The sequence below is a fragment of the Corythoichthys intestinalis genome, chromosome 1 (genome assembly GCF_030265065.1).
Source record: "Corythoichthys intestinalis isolate RoL2023-P3 chromosome 1, ASM3026506v1, whole genome shotgun sequence".
Classification (NCBI taxonomy): domain Eukaryota; kingdom Metazoa; phylum Chordata; class Actinopteri; order Syngnathiformes; family Syngnathidae; genus Corythoichthys; species Corythoichthys intestinalis.
The window spans coordinates 33,302,805-33,330,729 of NC_080395.1; the positions used below are offsets into that span (position 1 = coordinate 33,302,805).

At 39.5% G+C, this 27,925-nt stretch overlaps 1 protein-coding gene and 1 long non-coding RNA gene across 5 annotated transcripts in view; one reads left to right on the forward strand and one right to left on the reverse strand.

Moving 5' to 3' along the window:
• LOC130914355 (uncharacterized) lies at nucleotides 1-27,910 on the forward strand. The gene is made up of 3 exons (XR_009062895.1): nucleotides 1-185; nucleotides 3,256-3,415; nucleotides 27,449-27,910. It is a non-coding gene; the product is annotated as an uncharacterized LOC130914355 (long non-coding RNA).
• LOC130914338 (transmembrane protein 266-like) overlaps nucleotides 1-27,925 on the reverse strand; it is a 103,306-nt gene that overhangs the window by 55,609 nt on the left and 19,772 nt on the right. For 3 of the 4 annotated variants that reach the window (XR_009062891.1, XM_057833434.1, XM_057833419.1), the window contains exon 1: nucleotides 27,424-27,916. Coding sequence is in view for 3 of the 4 variants with exons in the window: in XM_057833434.1 (XP_057689417.1) it covers nucleotides 27,424-27,644 (221 nt within the window). In the remaining variant the exon portion in view is untranslated. Of the gene's footprint in view, nucleotides 1-27,423; nucleotides 27,917-27,925 lie in introns of those variants that run through there. The other variant, XM_057833442.1, reaches the window with a different exon arrangement.

Below are 27,925 nucleotides of genomic sequence, written 5' to 3' on the forward strand. Positions count from 1 at the left end.
CTGGTGGTGGGTGGCAATGATGAACTTTCCTCTTTTACACCCTTGCTAACGTCACATTTAGAAGAACCATCTGGACCCTTTGCACATTTAGAACAGCCGCATCAGCAGCATATGCTACCGTTTCAGGGTCTGGCAGGCGAGAACCTTTCCAACGGGACGGAAGGTGACATCATGCCACAGCTCAGGTGTGCTCTACTAAAACCAGAAAGCTGTTGGGGGTGCGAGTGGGTGGTAGTCTGGCAACAGAGAGCCAAATGTTACCGCTTAATTGCAACGTGTTTATGTGTTGTATAGCTTGGCGGCATGACTGTGGAGATGATTGGCTGTTTTCATGTACCTATTATTTAGGTTGATCTCAGATGAGCGAATGAATGCCTACCTAGACAGAGCAGTCCATTTTCCATCAGTTCAATTCAAGACTCAGAATGAAATGACCAGGTTGACTGAGAATATTCATAGGCTTAACTACTAGATATTAGGAAGGTTGTAGCAATTAATCGATCTGTATCAATATTTCAAAGTTAAGCAAAACCAATTAATATCGTGATCTTTTAGGTATGACGGTTTTTGTTAAAAAGCATTCAAATGTATAAAATATTTCGGTAACAAATTTGTCCAAAACATCAAAAAAGTTTTGTATTTTTTTTCTAATGCGTTAGGTGAAATGGAAGTGATTGGGTTAAATTTGTACACAAACGTGTACATATTAAATCGGTCGTTTGTCCTTTAAACGAATCATTGCAGACTTTGTAATATCGTCAAAAATTATGTTTCATTCAAAGAATCGCATTGTCATGAAATTGCTGATTTACACCAGATATTTAGATACGTATTTTGAAGAATCTTTTATACATCTAATTGTGCTTGCAAATAAAAATCTGTATTTCATGATCAATGAAAAACAACAAAAACAACTGTTAATTGCCATTCATTTAATGTAATTTTCTCGCCACTTTGCGCTTCAAACTTCGTGCCCTATGTCTATCGCAGATTTTTTTCAATTACAAAAAATAAATAAATACTGTATTTTATTTAAAAATGTGCTGATATACACATGTATATATATGTAAAAATCATTTTCTTTTATATATGTCTAATTTATATAATTACAATGATCCCTCGTTTTTCGCGGTTTATATATGTCTAATTTATATCATAATTAAATTGATCCCTCGTTTTTCGCAGTTGATGGGGACCAGAACCCACCGCGATAAGAGGAAAAAGCACGAAGTAGCCCCCCTCTCAAAACAAAACCAAAAAAAAAAAAAAAAAAAATGTCTGTGTGTTCAATGTATTTATTCAAGAGTCAGCATTGGAAAGATATATAAATATTATTTATAAGACATGTTTTTCATATTTTTTTTATGAAGTATAATTTTAAAAAAATATATCTTATGTATAAATTAGGGCTGTCAAAATTATCACGTTAATGGGCGGTAATTAATTTTTTTAATTAATCACGTTAAAATATTTGACGCATTTAACGCACATGCCCCGCTCAAACAGATTAAAAGGACAGCACAGTGTCATGTCCATTTGTTACTTGTGTTTTTTGGTGTTTTGTCACCCTCTGCTGGCGCTTGGGTGCGACTGATTTTATGGGTTTCAGCACCATGAGCATTGTGTAATTATTGACATCAACAAATGGCGAGATACTAGTTTATTTTTTGATTGAAAATTTTACAAATTTTATTCAAACGAAAACAATAAGAGAGGTTTTAATACAAAATTTCTATAACTTGTGCTAACATTTATCTTTTAAGAACTACAAGTCTTTCTATCCATGGATTGCTTTAACAAAATGTTAATAACGTTAATGCCATCTTGTGGATTTATTGCTACAATAAACAAATACACTACTTATGTACAGTATGTTGAATTCATATATCCATCTTGTGTCTTATCTTTCCATTCCAAAACTAATTTACAGAAAAAGATTGCATATTTTATAGATGGTTTGAATTGCGATTGATTACGATTAATTAATTTTTAAGCTGTGATTAACTCGATTAAAAATTTTAATCGTTTGACAGCCCTAGCCCCAGTATATTTTTAATAAATCGTTTTCAAGCACTTGAAATGTAATAAATATGATTAGTTTTAAACATGTTCCTGTCCCACCAAATAATTTTTAAACAGGAATAAAGCAGAAAAATGCTTGGCTTTATTAAATGCTTCATTGAGTGGGTCCACTCAAATCCAAAGCTGCTGTCTTACACATAATGAGTTGTTAAAAGATGATTGACGCATGTGTCGCTTTGAAGCTCGGTTCTCTGGCAACATCAACGTCTGTCAGTCATTGTTAACTTTAATCAGGCATGAAACTGGGTCAGGGGTTAAAAAAAAGTGAGAAGGGTGTGGAGGAAATATGTTCCGGTACACTGTACAACCCAACAAAATACTGAGCTCTGCCGACCCACTCTGTGTTTCAGTGATCTGTGGGAGGAACCCAACGATTCGATTCGATAACGATTCAGGGTGCTATGATTTGATTATTGAACAATGATCACGGTATTGGCGATCACGATTATCACGATCAGTGTTGGTAATCTTACTTTAAAAAAGTATTTATTTATAGTTACAAATTACTTCTCCCAAAAAGTAAATGTGTTAGTAACTCAGTTACCTGAATGTAAGAACTTGGCAAAGTAACTGGTGATAATTTTCATGTTTTATTTTGTTTTTTTTCCTTAAAAAAAAAACTTCACACTATATGAAGTGTAAAAGGTTTTTGGGACAATTGGCCCTAGCCCAATTCTTTACTCTAATTTACCCTTTACCCTGAATCAACTGTTAAAAGTTGTTAAAATTGCTCCTATTATTGCAGTAGTTCCCTTATATCTACTTTTGACATATGGAAGTTTTAAAACTGTTTCATCATTTAAAGATGGATTCAAGTCAAGATTCAGCCGATTTAGGAGTATTTTAGATAAAAAGTTACTTAGGTTCGCAAGGAAGGTTCTCTACAACAGAGCCTTCCTAAGAAGTCTACTGCTTTAAGATGGCGGCTGTTTACTAACGCATCTAGTTCCTATACTGTACATCTTGCTAACACCCCTGTGTCTGTCATTTCGCATTAAGTTGTATATATATATGTGATATCTACCATGTCTACCATATCTACCATATCATGTGGGCGTAGTTTGTAGGCTATCAGCTACAGTCAGGTATTATTGGAGCCACCTAGCATCGCGTATGCTCGGTGTCACAACTTTTTTGCCTCTTCCCCACTCCTGCTCTGCTCTGTCTGTACAGGGACGAGGGGGCATACATGCTCTCTACGACCTGGAACAGCATCTTGGAAGAGTGAATGGGCAGTAGAGGGCACGCCTTCATCCATCAGCTGATAAAGACGCGTCACACCAACATCAGTGACCCTCTGACGAAGGTGGAAGTGCCCGCTGAAACATGTCAGGTAAATAAAACCACCTACTATTGCCTGGGATAAAAGAAAGGGTTTGACGAATATATAAGTGTAGGCAAAATGAACTCTATACAACTAGTACATATAAGGTGTTTTTGTCTTCTGTTTTATTTATTCTTTTTTTTTATTATACTTTACTACTCGTTTAAATAAATACATTGAACACACCCCAAAAAATATTATTTTTTTGGGTGATCGCTATTAACCGCAACAAACGGGATCACTGTATAAATTAATCAAAACAAAAATAAAGTGCCATCAAAGTATTAACCAAACTACAGTGCATTAAGATTAAATACAATTTTAATTTAAAAAAAAAAAAAAAGGCTCACCTTGAATGATGTGATGTACTGCTGAATTTGTAGAAGGAGGATTACTGTGTGGGTTGTCTGACATTAAATTTACATTCCATGCATCTATTATTGATGTAGACTTACTGACACTATACACATATTGTCCTGTGAAACAAGTAGAAGTTGTAATGAAAATACAAAATCATAATGATGTAGACTTACTGACACTATACGCATATTGTCCTGTGAAACAAGTAGAAGTTGTAATGAAAATACAAAATCATAACTTCTTTCTTATTTTGCTAATCTTGTTTGATGCTCTCGTAGTCTCCAGCAAGTCATTTAGAGGCACAGTGTGGGTATTTTTGTGCCATCAGAACATTCAATCTCAACTGTACTCATCCCAACATATTTGGAGTTTTACTCCTCCCTCAGAAGCAGTCTTTGAGAGGTCATGGTCAAGCTTTGAAAAATGAGTCTCCATGCTCATAAGATGAAGATGAACAGGACAAGAGACTGTAGATCGGATGCAGGAAGCATGACCATCATCATCTTTAGGATTGCTTAAGTTGTCACTCACTCGTCTGTCAGTCAACCATTAAAAAAGTTGAATAAATAAGCCTTGATAGTGCCATCGGCACAAACAAAAAGCACTGAAATGGAACCTGGAAATTAAATAAATAAGCGGAGAGAACAAATAAAAGAAGCTTGCCCACTGTGTGGGAGAGTGGGCAGACATAAAACTGCTGAACACAAACCCACACCACCTTGGTTTTCCCAGAATTTTCTTCTAGACAGGAAGATGGATGGACCCAACTCTATTAATAAGTACACTTTACCCACCAAAACTGCTAACACTGCAATTGGCCCTCGATACCAGCTCCAAATACCACCTCCCACCATGGCGCCCACTCCTCTCTTGATTGGCGCGACAATGCAGTTAACTGAACCTCCCATGCGCAACTTGGAGGCTCTCTTGGGCCTGACCAACGGGAGCCATTGATCGATGAGATGTGGCGATAAGTGAGCAGAACAAGATTTACAACGGGTTATCGTGTGATCCCGAGCATTCAACTTGATAATAGGAAAGGGGGAAAAAGTACAAGAGGAATCCAAAGCACAGCTGAAATATGTAAAATTTAAAAAATAGAGATATTAACCCTTTTAAGTGTAAGTGTGAGAAAATTTTATTCATGCTTAAAACACAACCATTATACTTTATATTTTGTATGCTTTTTTCATGCTTGCATAAGAACATTGTAGCATAGAGCATCATTGTTATATTAGTCTGTTGAGTGTGCCTTCTCATTGCCTTGACTACTGTAGACTGTATCACAATATGCCCAAATATGGACTGTTATGTTCCTGTGTTGTCCAATATGCCCTGAATGAATACAATATGGCAACTGTGGCTTATTAGACTTCATTCTAGCCACAGCCGCTGTTCAAGGTTGTTACTTGAGGTGGTTTTCCCCTATGAGAGATGTTTTTCTGTAACTTGAGATGTGTTTACCAGGATATGCTATAGTAAGTTTTGGTTTTGTTTCTATGATGTCAACCGATAAATAGAGGCATGCCTTGCAATTATCTGTTGTCCACATGCGGAGAAGACGCTTCGTGCGTGGCTCCACGTTTGTACCCGAGAGCTCTTGTTCATAAAGCCTTCGAAGAAAAGCAATCCATTGTTGGGGTCTGATTCATATCTCTAATCGAGCTATCGAGGTAACACTTGTCTTGGTGTTCAAAGTTGAGTTTCCCCTACAGTAAGAAACCTTAAATCGCTAAAGACCTTGCGTACACATACAGTACGTCAACATTACATTTTGCGTCATGTAGGCCACAATAATAACATTTGGTACAGAGGGATAATTAGCCAATGTCACTGCTTCTGCTTTGGCGAATGTTGGTTGAATGCGTTAACCATTACGACCAAATAAAAAATTTTAAAAAATCAGTGCCACTGATAGTGCTGGAAAAAATGTTCATTCACCCTCTCCCAATCAAAATGGATTTGACATCTAGCATGGTCAATGGCAACCAATGATTCAAAATGAGGGTTAAAGGAAAAAAATGTGGAAAAGCGAGCCTATCTAAATATTCAGAAGCATCAATGAAGGAATGCCATTGTTCCTAATGAGGTGTGACAGCCCAGGATAAATTGGAATATGAAGTGAAGCATGATTACAGAGGATTAGATAACAACCGCCATGCACACAGGCCCGGCTTTTAGCTTGCGCTTGGTTTATAAATACATTTGCTGGCGTTCCGTTGCCGCGTGCACACGGACGCCGTGCTCACTTCTGCGGCGAAAAGTGTGAGAGATAGCGGTAAGGTCAGCACCACCTTCACAATGCTAACGGCTATGATATGCAAACGTGGCTGACAGAAGGTGCTTCATCACGCCGTGGCAGCTCTCTCGTTGTGATTAATCCCCACCGCTTGCTTCCCGCTATAAAACGCGCACTGGCTTTGCATTAGATACAAACTGCGATGGAGCCATTTTTTTATTAGGAGCTAATGTTGAACTTGAATGACCACAGTTGGATTTCTTTGGTCCGATTCAGTTTGTGAATTTCCTTCCATTGTTGGGTATGGTAAAAAACTATATATGCTTTTCTATAGGTTAATATAATATTATAGGTTAAAAGAACATTTATGAACGAGCAATACTAATAAATATAACCATGAAGTAAGATTAGCTTTCATTAATACAGGTAGTCCCCGGGTTATGTCGTACCAGACTTACGTGATTTCGACTTTACAAAACCGGTGTCCCATCTGCCATTTTGTCTCCAGTGATTGTTTGTTTGTTTGTTTGTTTTTTAAGTTGCGTTTTTTAAAGTTGCGTAAACAGTACCTTATTGTACCTCACAGTTTCTTATTTTTTACTTTATTTTATTTATATGGCTGATCTGCCCTTTGGCGATGTGTGTATTTGATTATAATGCATGCCTGTCCACCCGAGGCCAATGGATAGCTTGCAAATAGTGACGTATGCCCTTACAAATTGGTGACTAATCTTACGTTGTATATAGCGTGCACTATGAGACAAAAATCAAACTCAGTTTTTAAAATAATATGAATTTATTGGTAATATTGCCACATATAACCTAGTGCAATCAAAGAACAATCAATATCTTCAGCTACATCATAATTACTAAAAATTTAACAGTGACTTTTGTTATAATTGTATGTAGCACTTTTGGCAATTTTTATCATGTCTTGATGGCTGCACTTCATGGCACTTCAGCTCACAATTTAGTTTGTTAGTGTGTCCAATTATAAATTAAAAAGGTCAATTGATAAAATAAACTTTCCGATGCAATCATTGAGTCAGGGAACATTTCTTTTGCTAATATGAGAAGTGATCAGCAATAGTTGCAGGCAAATTGTGTTCGGCAACAAATTGGCAGAATAAAATCTCCGCTTTCATCCCTGTTCATTCTGCAGACTTCATCTTTATGACCAGTGTTGTTAATATTACTTTTAAAAATTAATTACAGTTACAAATTACTTTTCCCAAAAAGTAATTGAGTTAGTAACTCAGTTACCTGAATGTAAGAGTAATTAGTTACTTGGCAAAGTAACAGGTGTTACCTTTCATGTTTTTTTTCTTCATTTAAAAAAAACAAAACAAAAAAAAAACATAGTAACTTCTGCTATTTTTGGAAGTCATCTAATGTTGTGAATCAACTGTTAAAGTTGTTAAAATTGCTCCCGTATTTGCATTAGTTCCCTTCTGTCTACTTTCAACATGTGAAAGTTTTAAAACTGTTTCATCATTTAAAGATAGATTCAAGTCAAGATTTTGCCGATTTAGGAGTATTTTAGATAAAAAGTTACTTAGATTCGCTAGGAAGGTTCACTACAACAGAGCCTTTCTGAGAAGTCTACTGCTTTAAGATGGCGGGTGTTTACTAACGCCGCCGAGTCTGTCATTTCGCATGTAGGTCTATAGACCCTACTCACCAACGTCACAGAATGACGTGTCGCTGTATCCGGCCGCCATATTGTCCGTCTTTGTTTATCCGTATTCTCAATGGTTTCAATTTGTCGTGCAATTTATAGTGCAATTCATGGAAGCCCCGGTGCTTTCAGACGCTGTAAACTCATTGGACGCGTTGCATAAAAGGCGTTATGTGGAAAAGATTCAGTCTATCCATTCGCCAGATCCATATTTGATGCATAAATCGATATTTTTCGACCCGCTGTCTTCGCCCTCTCTGCCTGACATCTGCTACCCTGATATCTACAACTATCTTGTCCACACAAAATCAGCCTATTCTAACGAAAGTTTGAAAAACTTTTAACAGCAGCACTCTAAGCAACATTACCCCGTGTGACCCTTTATTTCCAATTTTCTAAAATGGCGACAATCAATAAAAAAAAGTTGACTGCGATGGCCGACACTTCAAGGATAGGTGGATATTGGACTATTTCTTCAATAAAACACGCAACAACTGTGTCTGCCTCATTTGCAAAGAGACAGTCGCTGTTTTCAAAGAGTTCGATGTGACGCGATAATGATATTACCGAACAAGACACGCTGACATGTACGACAACATTACAGCGAAGATACGCAGCGAGAAATTATAGCAACTTGAAGCTAGTTTAATTTCACAGCAGCAGTATTTCGCAAGAGCCCGAGTGTCGAAAGAGAACGCCACAAAGACGAGACTGTTGAAATTATGAATTAAAAAAAATAATAAAGCAAATGTGACACACAGAAGGGCTTGCTAAAATGTGTTAAAATATATTGTTCTATGTAAATCAGCAAAGGTAGCCCCCCGCATTTTTACCACACCAAATCTGGCCCCCTTTGCAAAAGGTTTGGACACACCTGTTTAACTGATGATCCGTAGACGAGGCCAGCTTCTTTCACTTGGTACCAGCTAAATATTATTCAAAATGTAATGATGGTGGAAGAAATAAGCATCTTGAATTTGAAACTGTATGTTGTCGGCGATTAGCCTCGCAATGATCTTAATTGTGGTTGTCAGCCCAAAACCCTCTAAATATATATTAAATGCATTTTACCAGATATAAAATGACTACTACATAATCTGTGGTAATCGTTTGGAGCCCGGTTTTCTCGTCGAATTGCAACAGTCCATCTCGCTCTCCTCTCCGGTCTCTCGGAATACGGTAGAACTTCAAGTTTCTCCGTCTATCTTCTCTGTTATTGCAAACAAACGCCACACACCCCTTCACCATTTTGATTATTAATGTTAACGAGCAGAAAAACACGCCATAATAGGAGGAATTTACGTAGCGGTAATGCGTCAACACGACGAGTAGACGGACTATATGGCGCGGAGGCGTGGTTGTGACGTCATGTGAGTAGGGTCTATATGCATGTGATATCTAGGCTTAGATTGTAGGCTGTCGGCTACAGTCAGGAAATACTGGAGCCATCTATCCTAGCATCACGTTTGCTACAGCGTCAGAACAATCTTCTCTCTCCATGTCTCTGACTTTTCTCACGTCATTCAACCAACATAGTAACTCATAGTAATGCACATTGTCTCGTTGCCAAAACGGTGACAAAATCCGAACGGAGAAAAAAAAAAAACAATGCATAAAAAAAGTACAGATTTTGAACGTCCTGCGTACACATTTAAAAATCAGTGCTCACTTGTACAAATTACGCCAAAACTGTACAACTTGACAGGTATGATAATGTTGACTTTTGTATTCGATGCATGCTTTTATTTTCCGCAGGAAGCGTAGAGCATGTAGTACACACGCGAGTAAGAGTGCAATTACACAAAGAAGAACGTGAGGAAGAGCACATTTGCTTCCACGAAGAAGTCACGAGGCCGAGTGAGAGAGGGGAAAGATTACATCTTAGCTCGCCGTCTAGGATTGATCTCCGTCTTGGCAAGGACAGTACAATGACGTGTAATACATGTTTTTTGATGGTTCTTTTGAGATTTAGGGGGCATTTCGGGGTACTTAAGGAGTTAATTCCGATTTACGCAGAAATTCGGGTTACGTCACCAGTGTAGGAACGGAACTTGTTCGTAACCCGGGGACTACTTGTACAGTGGAACCTTTACATAAGAAGTTAATTTGTTCCAGGACCTTGTTTGTAAGTCGAAATGGTCGTATGTCGAGCAGGATTTTCCCATAAGAACACATTATAATTCCATTAATTCGTACCACAGCCCGAAAACCTACAGTAAATTCTTAACAAATACTGCTGGTACTATTGCATGTAGCAAATACACAGATCAAAACAAATAAATTATAAATAAAAAATCGGACTAATGGACTAAAAATCAGACTAATAATAGTAATAATAATACATGTAATAATGTAACGAATTGGGTTCTAATGTGGCGGATGAGTTTTGCCTGGTTTACCTAAACGTACCGCGTGGCTGACAACGAAGTGAGACAGAGTGCATTAAAGTTTTTACTTTCACTTTTCATATTCTGTTGTTGGGCGTCTGCTGCCTTGGACAGTAGCCGTGCTGTCTTGCACAAGTTCTGAAATGATCAAAAACCTGACGAAGCTGGCAATTTCTTTGGCGATGTTACAATAATAATAATTGTCGCGTTAACTTATAAAGAATGGCAAACGGAGGTCGGAGATCGTGGACATTGTACGGCCTTATTGCCGAGCTAGTTCATGGATGCGCACATTACGTTCATATTTTTCTATCATTTCCATATTCATTTTAATGGTAGGCGTCACCTCTTCCCTTTTTTCACCACCTGGACTAAAATTCTTGGAACCTATGTTCTCTCACAAAAAAAAAAAAAAAAAAAAAATCAGCCGTGCGTCTGTCTTGCTGGAAAACAAAGAAACTGCGGTACTGACATAAATCGTCGTATTTCAAGTTTGTCATCGAATGTAAAAACAAATGGCGAGTCAAATTTTACGTCGGATGTCGAAAACATCACGTGTCGAAGCGATCGTATGTCAAAGTACCACTGTATTTGAAAAATCTGGGCAATTTTGCAGGCGACAGCATTTTCAAAATTGGTGTAACTGTATGTTATAGCTGCCCATTCTTGGACGTCACAGGTAAATGTACAGTGCCTTGCAAAAGTATTCGGCCCCCTTGAACCTTGCAACCTTTCGCCACATTTCAGGCTTCAAACATAAAGATATAAAATTTTAATTTTTTGTCAAGAATCAACAACAAGTGGGACACAATCGTGAAGTGGAACAAAATTTATTGGATAATTTAAACTTTTTTAACAAATAAAAAACTGAAAAGTGGGGCGTGCAATATTATTCGGCCCCCTTGCGTTAATACTTTGTAGCGCCACCTTTTGCTCCAATTACAGCTGCAAGTCGCTTGGGGTATGTTTCTATCAGTTTTGCACATCGAGAGACTGACATTCTTACCCATTCTTCCTTGCAAAACAGCTCGAGCTCAGTGAGGTTGGATGGAGAGTGTTTGTGAACAGCAGTCTTCAGCTCTTTCCACAGATTCTCGATTGGATTCAGGTCTGGACTTTGACTTGGCCATTCTAACACCTGGATACGTTTATTTTTGAACCATTCCATTGTAGATTTGGCTTTATGTTTTGGATCATTGTCCTGTTGGAAGATAAATCTCCTTCCCAGTCTCAGGTCTTGTGCAGATTCCAACAGGTTTTCTTCCAGAATGTTCCTGTATTTGGCTGCATCCATCTTCCCGTCAATTTTAACCATCTTCCCTGTCCCTGCTGAAGAAAAGCAAGCCCAAACCATGATGCTGCCACCACCATGTTTGACAGTGGGGATGGTGTGTTCAGGGTGATGAGCTGTGTTGCTTTTACGCCAAACATATCGTTTTGCATTGTGGCCAAAAAGTTCAATTTTGGTTTCATCTGACCAGAGCACCTTCTTCCACACGTTTGGTGTGTCTCCCAGGTGGCTTGTGGCAAACTTTAAACGAGACTTTTTATGGATATCTTTGAGAAATGGCTTCCTTCTTGCCACTCTTCCATAAAAGCCAGATTTGTGCAGTGTACGACTGATTGTTGTCCTATGGACAGACTCTCCCACCTCAGCTGTAGATCTCTGCAGTTCATCCAGAGTGATCATGGGCCTCTTGGCTGCATCTCTAATCAGTTTTCTCCTTGTTTGAGAAGAAAGTTTGGAAGGACGGCCGGGTCTTGGTAGATTTGCAGTGGTCTGATGCTCCTTCCATTTCAATATGATGGCTTGCACAGTGCTCCTTGAGATGTTTAAAGCTTGGGAAATCTTTTTGTATCCAAATCCGGCTTTAAACTTCTCCACAACAGTATCTCGGACTTGCCTGGTGTGTTCCTTGGTTTTCATAATGCTCTCTGCACTTTAAACAGAACCCTGAGACTATCACAGAGCAGGTGCATTTATACGGAGACTTGATTACACATAGGTGGATTCTATTTATCATCATCGGTCATTTAGGACAACATTGGATCATTCAGAGATCCTCACTGAACTTCTGGAGTGAGTTTGCTGCACTGAAAGTAAAGGGGCCGAATAATATTGCACGCCCCACTTTTCAGTTTTTTATTTGTTAAAAAAGTTTAAATTATCTAATAAATGTTGTTCCACTTCACGATTGTGTCCCACTTGTTGTTAATTCTTGACAAAAAAAATTAAATTTCATATCTTTATGTTTGAAGCCTGAAATGTGGCGAAAGGTTGCAAGATTCAAGGGGGCCGAATACTTTTGCAAGGCACTGTAAGTAAACAGTTTGTTTCTGGAGCAAGTACATAGATGTTTAAGATATGGTTATGTTGCACAAAATAGAGTGGTAAAGCAGAAAGTCTAATAATGGCAGTGTGTGTAAATACTGTCTAAATCATCAGTTGTATCGGTTTTACTACCTCTAGTTCTAAGGTCATACCTGACGGGGCCATTTGTCACAAGGTTTCAGATCGATGTGGAATTGCTTTCTTACTACAACCAAACCACACTGAGTTCATTCAGAAACATGAAGAAAACAGTTTGGTTGACAAATTAACCATACAAACTGGGGACCAAAGTGAACAGACCCTGATCAAGATAAAACTTTCCTCGCCAAAATTGTGGGTTTTTTTTCATTATCCCTTTTTGTTACAGGCTATTTCCTAGTTCATGGGGAATTATTTATATCTTTTAAAACTCCTTTCAACACTCCAATAGTTAAAAATGAAATACTGGTACACAAGATAATGCAGCACATTTGAAATGGTATAAGCCAGTTCTACAAGTTTTTCTATTCCACAAGATTCAGATAAATCACTTTTTATCTGCTCCTTTTCTCTGTGACTAATAAAATAATTTTAATGGACCGTACCTATCAATTTTCTCATTTTTAATCCACCTCGGCTTTATATGTGCAATTAATGTTATAGCTCACTCCATTAGGGGATACCTAACTATAAGGGCCTTTCTAATGGTGGGACATTTTCTCTGATCTTGTAGTTCTGGGTAGGGATGTCCCGATCGCATATTTTTGCACCAGAGTCCGAGTCACCTGATTATGAGAATCTACTGATACAGAGTCCCGATCTGGGTCTTTTTTTTTTTTTTTTTTTTTAACAAAAGTTCAAAACATGTTACAGTACCATACTGTTTACAGTACTTCCTCTTCCACTTTTTCCAGGAGTGTTGCAGTGTATAAAAAGCATATATTTTTGTTTCCTTTGGTAATGTCATTTTATTTCTGGATTATTTAGTTACTTTGTAGCCCTTAAAAATAAAAACAATACATATATAATTTTTAAAAATTAAAAACCTTAGTTAAAATCCTTATTTCTGGGATTAAAATTTAAGTCTTTAGGGGGGGAAAAAACCCTAGGCACTCAGCAGTAGTCTAGGCCAGTGGTCCCCAACCTTTTTTGCACCACAGACCAGTTTGATGTGGGCCTTTTTTTTCACGAACCGGCAGCATGTGGCAGAAAATTACAGTAAATGTAAAATAACACGACGGGGCAGAAAACGAACATTAAGTGTAGGGAAAATGTAACTTACTATACGCCAAATCAACCTTTTATAACAGCGGCCTCTCCTAAAACTTGAGGGCAAATATCTTTGGTCGCAGGCATAATAAGTTCCTCTCCAATCGTGAAAGGTTTCTTGGCTTTAGCAATACGGTTCGCCACGAGGTTTGATGCTCTCAGTGCATTCGCTTTTATTGCCTCGTTTGCTAGCTCTTAGCCACATATTATGCAGAATGGACTTGGTTGTAGGCTCCTCTTCTGGCTCGGCAAGGTGGCCTTTTCCCCATTAAAAAAAGGCTGTCAAAAGACGTTGCCGCCCGCCGCACACGCCCACAGCAGCTAACATTACTGTTTACATTGACTGACGCTGGGCTGCTATAGGCGTGCAAACACCCTAGTAACGACGTACAAAAATCTCTACTCGGATTAGTCAATAGAGTAGACAGGAATACTGATGTGTCAAGAGGCACAGACCAGATTGCGGTCGTTAACAAATGAATTATTATTTCTCTGCGGGCCGGTAACAAATGCGCCATGGACCGGTACTGGTCCCCGGCGGTAGGGGATCCCTGGTCTAGGCTATATTCCCAATTCCGATTTTTTTGAGTATTCAGATTTTTATTTTTTTGCGTAGCTGTTCATATTGCAAAGATATGCTTTATGCGACTTTCAGTGTGAAGGGAATCACTGCATGCGCATTATAACATGTCGTTACATGTGTGAAAGTACAGCAAAGTCTCCATAGTCACACTTTAGTGGCAACCTTTGATTATTTTGTGCTACTGGAGCCAAACATTTTTTTATACCTGATAGCGAAGGAAGGAAACGCTACTTTGTGCGCCTTCGTCCCCATTGCTTGCTCACATCTGTTGTTTGTTTTGTTGACCACTCTTGATGTACAGTATGTTGAACAGTGGTGACGTAAATCACTGGGTGATGACGTATGTGTCGCATTCATGCAGGTATGCGATTATACTGCAGAGGTGTCACATAGACATCCGATTCTTATCCACATACGTAGGTATGTATATACTACGAACAAAGCCTTATATACTTTTGGGTAGCCTTTGTATGGTTAAACTGGCTTGCTCCAACACTTGGTTTGTCAAGGAAGGTGAACCATGAAGTGCGTGCAGATTCATCTTCATGAATGTGCACTGGTTTAGAAAGATTGTTGCTGTATTCATGTATAGCTCATTGCTTTGACAAAGTTCGTAATGATTCACAGGTGTTTGCTCTTTTAAACTGAAAACCTGTTTATAAGGTGAGAGGCCGATTGTGAGAGAATGTAATGAGGACAGCTGGCGACTCGCGCCATATTCCACAGTATTTTAATCAATGAAAGTGTAATAAATGATCAGCCTTTTAGCATATCAAACTCATGATTAAAGGTGGCATGGCTCAGATGGTAAAGTGGTCATAACGCAACCCACAGATTGTGGGTTAAATCCTCAGCCCTTCAGGGTGCTTGAGCAAGATATTTAACTAGAAGTTGCTCCTGAGGCTACTTCATCAGTCAGTGAATGATCCCTAACCCCTCCCCTAATGTTCTATTCTATTCTTCCCTCAGTTGTGAACAACTTTAGATACTTAAACTTGAACATCATCCCTGACGAGTAGAGAGGGCATTCCATCTTTTTCAGACTGTGATACATGGTCATAGATTTGTAGGAGCTGATTCCGATCCAAACACAATAGGCTGTGAACCACTCCAGTGAGAATGGACGATCATGACTTGAAGCCAACAGAATCACATCATCTGCAGAAATCAGAGATGCAACACTGAGGCCAGTAAACTGGACTCTCTCATGCCTCAACTGAATCTATTCTGTCCATAAAAGTTATGAACAGAATTGTTGGTGGAGTCCAACCCTCATTGGAAAGGAATCCAAATTTATGCCACACTGCAGACCAAACTTGTATCATGACCGAAGCAGCTATTTACAATCTAACATTATTTTGACTGCATGAGTATGAAACAATGTGATAGCAAATATCAGAGAATAAGGTAATGCTAACTTGACCTAAACACAGATTGGGAGCTTTATTGTTTTTTTTTTATCTTTTCAAGTACGCTGCTTTGATGTTAGCATAGTTTTAAGCATTAGCATATCAACTCTGCGACATTCAAAAACATTGCTTGTTTCGTGACTTGATTCAACAATATGCAACAGTTTGAAATGGATACCACTGAACCCTACAGGATTTAGGTGGAACAACATTAACAACAAAGGCAGTGTCAGCACCACACACTTCAAAATAAAACTTTAAATTTATCCAATTCCAAATAGCTCATCAGCTGCAGATATATATGGACCTTGAACAAATGGCTAAATGAAAAAAGTTAATAGTTTTCTTATGTTTCGACTTCCTTAAATAAGTTTTACTGACATTTACACACACTCCAGAGCGAGTGGAAATGGGCAATCCACTTTCTCGGGCTGGGTCAGTGGAGCCGCTAACATTCCATCTCCTATACGTTTTAATTTTTACGGCTCTGGATTGCTTTGCCACAGCCTGTGTCTCGACTCGGCTCAAACACACTTCATCATCCTGCTCTGCCATAAAGAGAAAAAAAAGATTTCCTTTGCCCCATTTCCCTTAAATTGAGCTAAGCAATCTGTCTCTCTCATTGGTGCACTCTTGCTACATTCCTAGCAATGAAGGACTGTGTGATCACAGAATATCAATATCGAACATGTATGATGACATGGTGGTAGGAACACAGAATGCTGATTTGACAACTTGGAAATACCACCACCAACCTGAAGCAATGGATTCATGGATTCATATATTACTATTAAAATATTATCATATTTTGCCTACGCATTCATCTCACCACGATAATATTGTATATTTTAGTTAAAATAAATAAATAAATATACAGTATGTGCTAACATTTTGCTATTACTCTGGGTGAGTCCCTTTTGCAGAACAGCTAGTTTGGGTGAGCACTCAAATTTTTCTGCAAGCGCTAACCTTTGGTAAATCAGGACCTATGTCAGGGGTCGGCAACCCAAAATGTTCAAAGAGCCATATCGGACCAAAAAATGAAAAATAAAACCAAATACTATAGCAGGGTCCCCCCAGGATTGATAAATCTAAATTCAAGACTTTTAAGACCTTTTTTTAATGCCATTTCAACTGAAAATTAATACTTTTCTCGCACCCATTATTTAGATCATATTGAATCATATTAAATAAATAAAGCACTCAACATCAAATTTAACCTCAATTACTAAGTGTGTTTGACAAAACAATGCACATATATTGAAGATACAATTAAAACACATTTAAAGTAACATAATAAAGTCTGTCAGAATTTTTTTAAACACACACGCACACAATAATTATGGAAAAAAAGAGGATGAGGACAGGACTGAGACCAGCCATCTTCTGTAACAGGCTAGCCACTCGTGCACCTGCCAAGACCCCAGTGAACATGGCTAACTCTCAAGTTAAAACGGCGAAATTCACATTCATTCGAAAGGCAAACCTAAATGTTTAAGCAGGTCCACTACCTTCGCATGACCCATAAACTGCAACCTAAAGTATCTGGATGTAACTTGAGCCCTTATCACATACTCCAAAACAACGGGAATATCGCGGGACTTAACCGTGCAGCAGTTGTGTGTGAAAACAATTTCCCGTGTCGACTGAAATGTGAAGCAGTGTGCGTGAAAGCAGGCGTTAAATTCCCGGGTCACAGCAGATGGCTGATGACTTAAATATCATAGCGGCGGCCGATGTAACTTCCTCCCTCTTAGCAGTAAGAAGAAAAGCGGTAAACAAACATCGCAATTATAAACATAGCAAGCTGGAAACAGCTAAATTAAACTGAAAACATGACCAAAATTAAAATGTCAATTATTTCGTCAGGCCGGGCCAGGGTTCTTTCTCGCTAACTTTTTGAAATAACTATATATTAACGATGTATGAATGATAAACTAAGGAATACTTGTTATAAAATAAATAATTTGGATAAAAAAAAGAAGGCACTGTATGGTCATCAGTGTTTCCCACCAATGAACGAGACTGTGGCGGCCCGCCACAGTCTCGTTTGACCCCCCCCCGCCGAAAAAAAAAAAAAAAAAAAGATAATAATCAGATGCGTCAGTCAGCCGATTACAAAGCTGTAGCCCACTCCACTCTACTACTCGTGCGAGCGAGAGCGCGCGCGCGCGTGCACACACACAGACACACGCGCCAACAGGTCGCGCTCATAGACGGCACTACTAGCCTGGTACACCAGACTCATAGCTGTGCTATGCAGGCATGAAAATCTCTCACCTTTCGGCGAAATTCGCCATTTTGAAGTCAAAAAGGGCGACCTACGTGAATTGCGTAGATCCGAGGATAAATTCTTTTTGGCGGCCTCTGACGAGAACCAATCATCGGCCCAAGCTGGGTTCCATTATTCCAAAGTTCGCGCGCACTCCTTACCTGTACATGGGAGTGCTCGGAGAGCCTTTGGTTGCATTGCAAAGCTGCGAAAACAAAAAGCAGGCCTTATCCACACCGGGGCAGACCAGAGCGCAGCATACACACTTGCCTGTATTTGCCAGCAGATTGAATTTGGTGAGTAATGGTTTCAATCGTTTTCACATTTTTGCGATATAAAAAAAGTTACTGCCATTCGTTGCAGCTTGCGTTGAACACTGCCAGACAAGCCAAATCTCCCATGAAAAAAAATAGCTCCCGTTAAATTGGCGTCAAGCTTGTGTATTTAGCGGTAATATAAAAGAAGAAACACACTGTTGAGTCAAATTAAGCGGCATGCTCTCGGATGGAGGGGGGCGCCTCGTATCGCTCCCGTCGTCCACCTGAGACGCGTTATTTTCGGCTGGGACTTGAGCTGACGGCCGGTGTCGGCACAACACCGGCCCGACGAGTGGTGGGAATGACTCTTGCTTCTTAAAGCTTTTCAGAAATACAGGGATCCCTCGTTTTTCGCGGTTAATGGGGACCAGAACCCGCCGCAATAAGTGAAAACCGCGAAGTAGCCCCCCCCCCCCCTTTTTTTTGTGCGTGTTCAATGTATTTATTCAGATTTTACATTGGAAAAAAGATACATATATATAAGACATGTTTTTTCACTTTTTTCACCAAAGTATCATTTATAAATGGTTTTCAAGCACTTCAAAATGTAAGAATTATGATAAGTTTTAAACATGTTACTGCCCCACCGAATTATTTTTGAACAAGAATAAAGTAGTAAGAAAATGCTTGGCTTTATTAAATGCTTCATAGTGAGTCTACTCAAACCCTCTCAGGCTTTGTTAAACGGTGATTGACACATGTGCAAAGTTTTTCTTTTTATATATATTTTTTTGTTTGAAGCAACTTATTTGATTGAATAATAAAGACACAAATGTCCTAGCCAAAATGTGGCCCCAACGCAAAACAACATTACTTCAATGGAAAAATTTGTTTCAATCAAGTAAAATAGTTTTCAAATGCTTTTTTTGTCTCAAATTTATTTTTGCAATCAAAAACATTTTTTTTTTTATTGAAGTGACTTTTTTGGGATTAAAAGTATACTGTATTTTGATTGAAGCAACTTTGATTTTGATAGAAGTAACTTTGTTTTTTGATTGAATATTAAAAACACAAATCTACCTCCATCGTTATTGAGAGAGAAAGAAATTACGAAAGCTTTAAAACTAAAAGCCACCGGGGAGTGTTTTTTTTTTTTTTTTTTTTTTAATATTTATATTTCATTACATAGACATGCCTCGTAGGGAAAGGAGATTGAGGGATAAAAAAAGGAGTTGGATGAGGCTGCTAAAGGCAGTGGATACCTCATCAGCTGGGTGAATAGCAGACCTGATAAGAACAAGTTTGCGAGGATAGTCGGGTATTAAATACAATTATAAACACAATTACAATGTTATTTTTCTATAAGATTTTATGTCATTGCTTTATTAATCATTAGGTGCTAGAGTTGTTAAGTATGGATAATAATGAAATAATAGTTTTGAGAAAACTGTGCTGTTGGTGGCTCAGTGACCATCTGATGTGGTTTGTTCTCAGATGAACAACTTGAGGAAGGAAGTTTTGATGCAGAGGTTGAAGGAAGAAAAGAGGCAGACTGACTGAGTCACAGCCAGAAAGTGTTGATGACAGTTTTGATTTCTGTTCACTGTTGCCCCCTCCCAATTAAACTATGTCACAGTCGCAGCCAATTATTATCTAAAGCTGGCTAAAATTGAAGTTATGTTGTTTTAAGGTGTATTAAATACTACTAATAATTAAATACTTGTTCATGTGCCCCTTTTGATCTACGAGCACCCGCCCCTCCACCGGTCTCTGCACGGCCCTGCTGAAACACAGTGTGGGTCGAAAGAGCTCAATATTTTGTTGGGGTGTACAGTGTACTGGAACATATTTCCTCCACACCCTTCTCACCTTTTTAACCCCTGACCCATTTTCATGCCTGGCTATGAGAGTATGAGTCTGGCCAGCCATTCAGCAGAAAAAAATTTCCAGGGCGGAGCCAGCCACAGCAAATAGACAGCGGAGCGGACCAATCAGCGACGGGCTGACGCGACGTCGGTAAAGCGACAAGAAACTAGCGAGAGACATTTCAACATATTCAACATGGCTAGCGCGAGACAGACTGTTGGTTTTAGCGACTCGATGTGTTTTTGGTCATGTAAAACCGAATTTACCGCAGATTGGAACATATTGCCGCTGAGTCTGGTGTACCAGGCTACGGGACTACTGTCTGCTGCATTCTGCTGCATTTGGCGCGATCCGGCGACACCGCATACAGCAATTTATATTACATTCAGTGGTCTCAAAATGCCCTAAAAAGATACACCAGGCTTGAAAATGTACACACACACCCTACCCCGAGGGTCAGAGACCCTCCCACCACAGTCTCCTAAAATCCTGTGGGAAACACTGGTCATTGCAGAGCCAGAACGTGCCTATACGCCCTTTTTAATCTTCCCCTCTTCGAGTCCGCAAAACCGCATCTGTTTATTTATATTTAACAAACTTTTCCAGCGTTATTTCGTTGTTTAAATAAATTTATAATGATCATAAAAACATGTAGTCTATTTAAACATTAAGAAAATGTGCGTTTTTTTTTTCTGCCAACTGAGAATTCGTTATAAAAGACAGGCCTTTATACAGACATCGTCACAAATGTTATCACACAAAACGCGGGTCGGGCTTTAATACCCGCGGACCAGTTCGGGTCGGGCTGGACTTTTTAGGCCCCATTTTACCTCTATCTTAAAGTCTTGATGAGCTTAAATTGGCTGCAAATATGAAGTCGGGAATGCTCCCTCCGGAAAAAAAAAAAAACACGATTTGAGCAACATTATGTTTAACAAACTTTTCCAGCATTATTTCATTGTGTAAATGCATTTATAATGATCATAACAATATGTAGACTAGTCAGGGGTCGCGTTAACCGAATATTTTCCGTCGTTGACCGATTTTTTAAAACGGTGACGGAAAAAACTGAAGTCCATCAGTCATTTTGACAGGTTGCAATTCACACCCCAGACCACAGGGTGGCGAGTGGGCATATTAATTAGCTATTGTCTCTCTTGATGCATGGCGTCGTTGGCTTTACTCTGAAAAATGTCAGAGCAACTGAGTGTCCGAAGTTTCTTCAAAAAGCCCCAAAACGACTATGGTGTTGATAAAAGAGGTGAAAAAACAGGGACTGCACAAGCGGGCACGCAATTCAAGTCCATGCGCACCACGAGGAAGACTGCGTTCAGGCCACAGCAGGTGAACTATTAATTTCATTGTTCCATACCTACCTGGGCCACAGTCAGCTGTTTTTGTCACTGCGGAGAAAAAGTTACATATTCATCTGCTTGATGTGTGATGGCACGGTGTGGATTCTCTGTTAAGCTTGTTCGGACAGAATATTAATTTGAATGAAAACTAAATACTGGTGATGGGACGAAATGGGCCGGGGTTCCGAAGCTTGTGTCGAGTAATAGGAGGGGTGTTTCCACGAAGCTTGTAGCGAGGCGCGCGTCATTTCGGCAGAACCCGGAAATGATGTCGTGAGAAGCCTCGCCGGCCGGCTGGATCTGTCAAACGCTTCGGAAGTGATCCGACGTTCGGCGCGCATTGCAAACACAGTAGGCTACAGACTACGGTATAAATTGGTTGCAAAACGCAATGGCGATCACCTGTTATCTCACATTTTGTGCATTTCGGGCTCCTGTACTTGTTACATGATCTGTGCGCAACAGTGCAACCAGTGCAATCTTTTTTCGAGCCTTGTCCTTTGCTTGCGATGGAAACTGCGCAAAAAAAGCGACCCTCCCCTGTATGGGAACATTTTCATTTGATTGGTTTCAATAAGGTAAGGGAGAAGAACTACATTAATATAAATGTGAGTGTGTGTACCTATCTGAACCAAACATCAACAGAATGAACAATCCATTAGTGTACTGGGAGGCACAAAAGAATACCTACCCAAATTTATATAAACTGGCACTCACATTTATCTGCACCCCAGCTTCATCTGTGCCTTGTGAAAGAATATTTTCTAAAGCTGGTGAAATATTGTCCAAAAAAAGAAACCGTTTAAAGCCAGCCACTGTGGGAAAGCTATTATTTCTCAACAAAAATGAATAACAAATTATCCTTAGCACTTGTATTTTGTTCACATACTAAATTACTAACATAAGCACATTCATATCTTTGTCATAATCAAATAACCATTGAATTCTTAAAAATGTTGACCACTTGGGCTTGTAGACCAGGGGTCTCCAATGCAGTCCTCAAGGCCCACTGTGGGTCCTGGTTTTTGTTCCAGCTGATCCAGCAGAGGCAGTTGAACCAATGAGGCTTCTGCTAAAACAAGCCACACCTGACTGCAATCAACTGATTGCACTTGTAAAACACCAGATTGGGGAAAAAGTGTTGTCATCTTGTTTGGTAAGAATGAAATCCTGCACCCACAGTGGACCTTAGTGGAATAGGTTGGGGACCCCTGTTGTAGACCACTTGATGGCGCCATAGAGTAAATGAAGCACAATGAAGCTTTGCTACATGTGCAAACCGATTGGCTGCAAGGCTTCATTGCTTCATGAGGCTTCATTTGGCCATCACTACTTGAAGCGGTATGCAATGTTAAGAGTCTTGTTAGCTTGAATTGCTGTGTCCAACCGCTGTAGCTCTGCTGCTCTCTGTGAACTCTCTATTCACGCCGGAACGCGCGCGGTTCTTAAATGTCTCTGTCACGTGACTGTGTCGTAGCCAGTAACGCGCTCGGCCAAATGGACACACAAGTACGGAAGGTGAATTATGCCAAAGGGTCACCACAATGTCATTATCATCATTTTAAAAATTTAAGTGACTGGTAAAAATAGATTATGACCGGATTTTTATGACCCTGTCAGTCAAAATGACAGACAACGAAAAAGTCTAGCGCAACCCCTGAGACTAGATAAACATTAAGAAAATGTGCGTTTTTTCCTGCCAACTGAAAATTCGTTACAAAAGACAGTTAAGACATCGGGAACGCTCCCTCTGGAACAAAACGCAATATGACCAACATTGTGACAGCCGATGCCGACGAAAAATGACGTAATATCCGAAACAGATCACCAATGAACTCATTTGAAGTATATGGACGGTGGTCTGTTTTGGTGTTCAGAATCCACACTACTTCTGCCTGCAGGGTTTTCGTTCCACCGACAAACGGACGCATTGCCGATGCAGAGGTGGATGGATTCTCCGTTTTGCCTGTTGTGGTGGTTTGGCACGCACAAGTTGCATTTCGATTAGTGCAGTGCATCATAAAAATTCTACGCGTCATCTTCGTTATGGATTTAAAAAAAAAAAAAAAACTTTGTCACGGATATAATTTAGGTTGCACTGAGATGTTGTTGAAAATTAAGACCACGGTGAAAAAATTCCAGACTTACAACAGCTAATTTTATACTTTTAATACCTTTAATAATGGAAAACTAAATTCAATGTTTTTTTAATACTTCTAATAACCCGTGGGTACCCTGTGTAGGTCTGGAGCAGCAAAAAATTAAAAGCCTTACATACGCCTTATGATGAAGGCAACACATACCTTATATACCTACATTAGATATATTAGCATACTATCAAAACAAACTAAGTTGGCTACAAATACATAATGAGCCTTCATGATCAAATGTTTATTTTCCCTGCAGTGCATCCTATAGAGTATGACGCACCATGAGACTACTCTGTTGTATGATGGCACCTCAAGTTTTCCTCCATTACAATATTAATGAATTAGAACAACGTTTGTGTCATGTTTATCCTCCTACAGAAACCATATTAAAACAAAAAAATATATTTCCCTCCACCATCTTTTTCAATTTTCAAATATTTTTGAAAAAGCTCCAGGGAGCCACTAGGGCAGTGCTAAAGAGCGCATGCGGCTCTAGAGCCGTGGGTTGCTGACCCCTGACCAATGTAATCGTTACATATACATAACACGTTATAGACAAGATTTAGAGACTTCCCCATCACCAGCACTAACATGGAAAAATAAATGTTGTCGTAAACCGTGACGGTGCCGGACACCCACCACACTTATTATAGTCATTTAAAGAGGTTAATAGCTTGCTGCTGCTGCGGGATGTTGTAAAGGCATATTGATTGTGAAATTAGCAGACGGAGGCCCGGCGGCACTGAAATCTACACATTAAACAAGAATTGTTCTCAAAAGGTCACTGACGTGCCCAAGACACACTCATCGCAGGCAGTTATTATAATCAAGTGGCTTTAATATGAGGATGTTTTCTGACATTTAGGAGATATTCTTGTGATGGATTATAGTAGTGGTAAAAACAAAAAGAGAGTGAAAAGAAAGGAAAAGTAAAAAGTAAAACAGTCTGATTTTACAGGAAATACCATACCATACGATCTTCTGGTTGCTTGTGAGATTATAAAATTTAATCCATTACAATAAAATACATGCTTTACTTTGCCTGAAAAGGAATTAAGAAGTGGGCTGTACACTGAATTATTAGTGACATAACCCACATCTGACCCAAGCTTTAAAGTGGAGCTTGTTTACAAAACATTGCCTTGCAGGTGCTTTACTGGTGGAGCTACAATAGGAAATGCAGCATGCATAATTCAACACTGTAGACACAGTCGTGTTTCCCACTAGCATTCCCCCGGACCAGAAAATAAATTGACAAGGAGAACAGCGCAATAACAAGAGCCAAAATCTTTATCGGTGCAAATACAGAGCTGTTCTTATCAAAGATGACCCAGAGTCACATACAAGTGGTGAGCGTCATTGCTGCCAGCTGCACTTCTGCGAATGGCTGGTTTACTGACCTAAATGATATAGTTGGACCCAGGTTGGAATGTACAGTGTGGTTCTATTGAATCCTGTACATTAGCTTATGGTGTTGATGAGTGACATGCTGAGAGCATATGTTTAGCTGGGATGGAGTCTCAGGTGCACGACACAATGGAAAGACTGAAGCAGGCTGAAAAACAATGTGTGGCAAGTGACCTCCTTTGCATATGTCACACATAGACACTTGCATGTATTTCCGTAGGTTAAAGTTTCTATCTAATCAAAATGTTACAACTGCATATTGGGTGGGGGGGTGGGGGGGGGGTTTCCTGTATTAATGGCACCTGTTTTAACTCATTATAGGTATAAAAGGCACCTGTCCACAACCTCAGTCCGTCACGCTCCAAACTCCACTATGGCCAAGACCAAAGAGCTGTCGAAGGACACCAGAGACAAAATTGTAGACCTGCACCAGGCTGGGAAGACTGAATCTGCAATAGGTAAAACGCTTGGTGTAAAGAAATCAACCGTGGGAGCAATTATTAGAAAATGCAAGACATACAAGACCACTGATAACCTCCCTCAATCTGGGGCTCCATGCAAGATATCATCCCATGGCGTCAAAATGACAACAAGAACGGTGAGCAAAAATCCCAGAACCACAAGGGGGGACCTAGTGAATAACCTACAGAGAGCTGGGACCACAGTAACAAAGGCTACTATCAGTAAAACAATGCGCCGCCAGGGACTCAAATCCTGCACTGCCAGACGTGTCCCCCTGCTGAAACCAGTACACGTCCAGGCCCGTCTGCGGTTCGCTAGAGAGCATTTGGATGATCCAGAAGAGGACTGGGAGAATGTGTTATGGTCAGATGAAACCAAAATAGAACTTTTAAGTAGAAACACAGGTTATCGTGTTCGGAGGTAAAGAATACTGAATTGCATTCAAAGAACACCATACCCACTGTGAAGCATGGGGGTGGAAACATCATGCTTTGGGGCTGTTTTTCTGCAAAGGGACCAGGACGATTGATCCGTGTAAAGGAAAGAATGAATGTGGCCATGTATCGAGAGATTTTGAGTGAAAATCTCCTTCCATCAGCAAGGCCATTGAAGATGAGACCTGGCTGGCTCTTTCAGCATGACAATGATCCCAAACACACAGCCAGGGGAACAAAGGAGTGGCTTCGTAAGAATCATTTCAAGGTCCTGGAGTGGCCTAGCCAGTCTCCAGATCTCAACCCCATAGAAAATCTGTGGAGGGAGTTGAAAGTCCGTGTTGCCCAACGACAGCCCCAAAGCCTCACTGCTCGAGAGGAGATCTGCATGGAGGTATGGGCAGAAATACCAGCAACCGTGTGTAAAAAGCTTGTGAGGAGTTACAGAAAACGTTTGGCCTCCGTTATTGCCAACAAAGGGTACAGAGTATTGAGATGAACTTTTGGTATTGACCAAATACTTATTTTCCACTATGATTTGCAAATAAATTCTTTAAAAATCAAACATGTGATTTTCTGTTTTTTTTTTTCTTCCACATTCTGTCTCTCATGGTTGAGGTTTACCCATGTTGACAATTACCGGCCTCTCTAATATTTTCAAGTGGGAGAACTTGCACAATTAGTGGTTCACTAAATACTTATTTGCCCCACTGTATAATGTTATCCAATCGTCTAAAATGGCTGCAACAGAAGGGATTATCTTATTTTTTAATATACATTAGTATTACATTAATATACAATATCTAAGTTACACTATTACAAGTACAATATTTAACTTTTAATGTTTTCCAGTTCAATTTTTATCCTTGCAACACAGTCTGCATGCAGAACCAGTAATTGCTGGCTCATTTAACCCTTTCTTCAGGCAGACATGTCAATCATTACACACAGTCTACATACTGTATGTGTGACTCATTACATGCAACACCAGTGGTAGGTCACACATTCTGCTTGCAGACATATGTCGGTCTTCTTGTCATTCATTTAATCCACCGCTAATGATTGGTCAGTCATTTGACTTGAGCCTTCTTCATGCAGATATTGGTTAGTCTCAATTAATACTAATTATCATCAGGATTATCAGTGTACATGCAAATCTTAATTTCAATTGATGCTAAAAAAAAAATTAAAAATCTTGTACTAAAGGTAAAGGAGATGTGAGACGTGACGTGCAAGCTTTCAGATTTATGGTACTAAAATAAATATTTGTGATCCTAAAAACAATCTGACATTATTTTTCGAGAGCAATCCGTAAGAAGTATAAGGAGCACAGTAGATTATGCGCAACCGGCCTCAACATAATACAGAACAAGAGTGACGATTAAATGGAAAAGACTTGAAAGGTTAGACAGGAAGAACAAGACAGGATGATCAAACATCTCTCATGACTCATTAATCTGTTGGTTTTTCAGTGAACATGTCACAAATACAAAAAACACAAGTAATATCAAAATAGTTGCTTGAAGGTAAAAAAACACTTTCAGTGTGTCAGAGTAAACTCATCATCAATTTACTCACCCTTCCCTTGTTTCATCTTCGTCAGGGTTGGAAAGGAGCTGCGAGCCTGCCAGCGAGAGGTCCAGTGCTGCGAGAGGAAGGTCTCGGTAGCCGAAACTCACCAGCTGAACCGGAGGAGCCAAGCACTGGTTCTCATCATCTACCTGCTGGGAGATGACCTCCAAGTCTGAGAGAGCTGCAGTCTCAGTGTCCCTACAAGACCAACAAGAGAAGAACCACATCGGATATTTATACGGTGGATCACTGTCACCCTGAACTAGTTGAACTGACTAAGGCTACATTCATACTGTAGAGCGCGATGCCCAATTTGAATTTTCGGGGGTTTTTTTGTATCCTGAAATTTCTTTCTTAACAAGAGGCAATATTGTACCACTGTACAAATGAGCCCCGGTTTGAACTCTTCACACTGTACATAGGCAAAGAAATCGGAATTGGCACTCAGTGTGAACGTGGCCTAAAAGCCCTTATTACCATCGCAAATTGAAAGACTGACTTGTCTTTT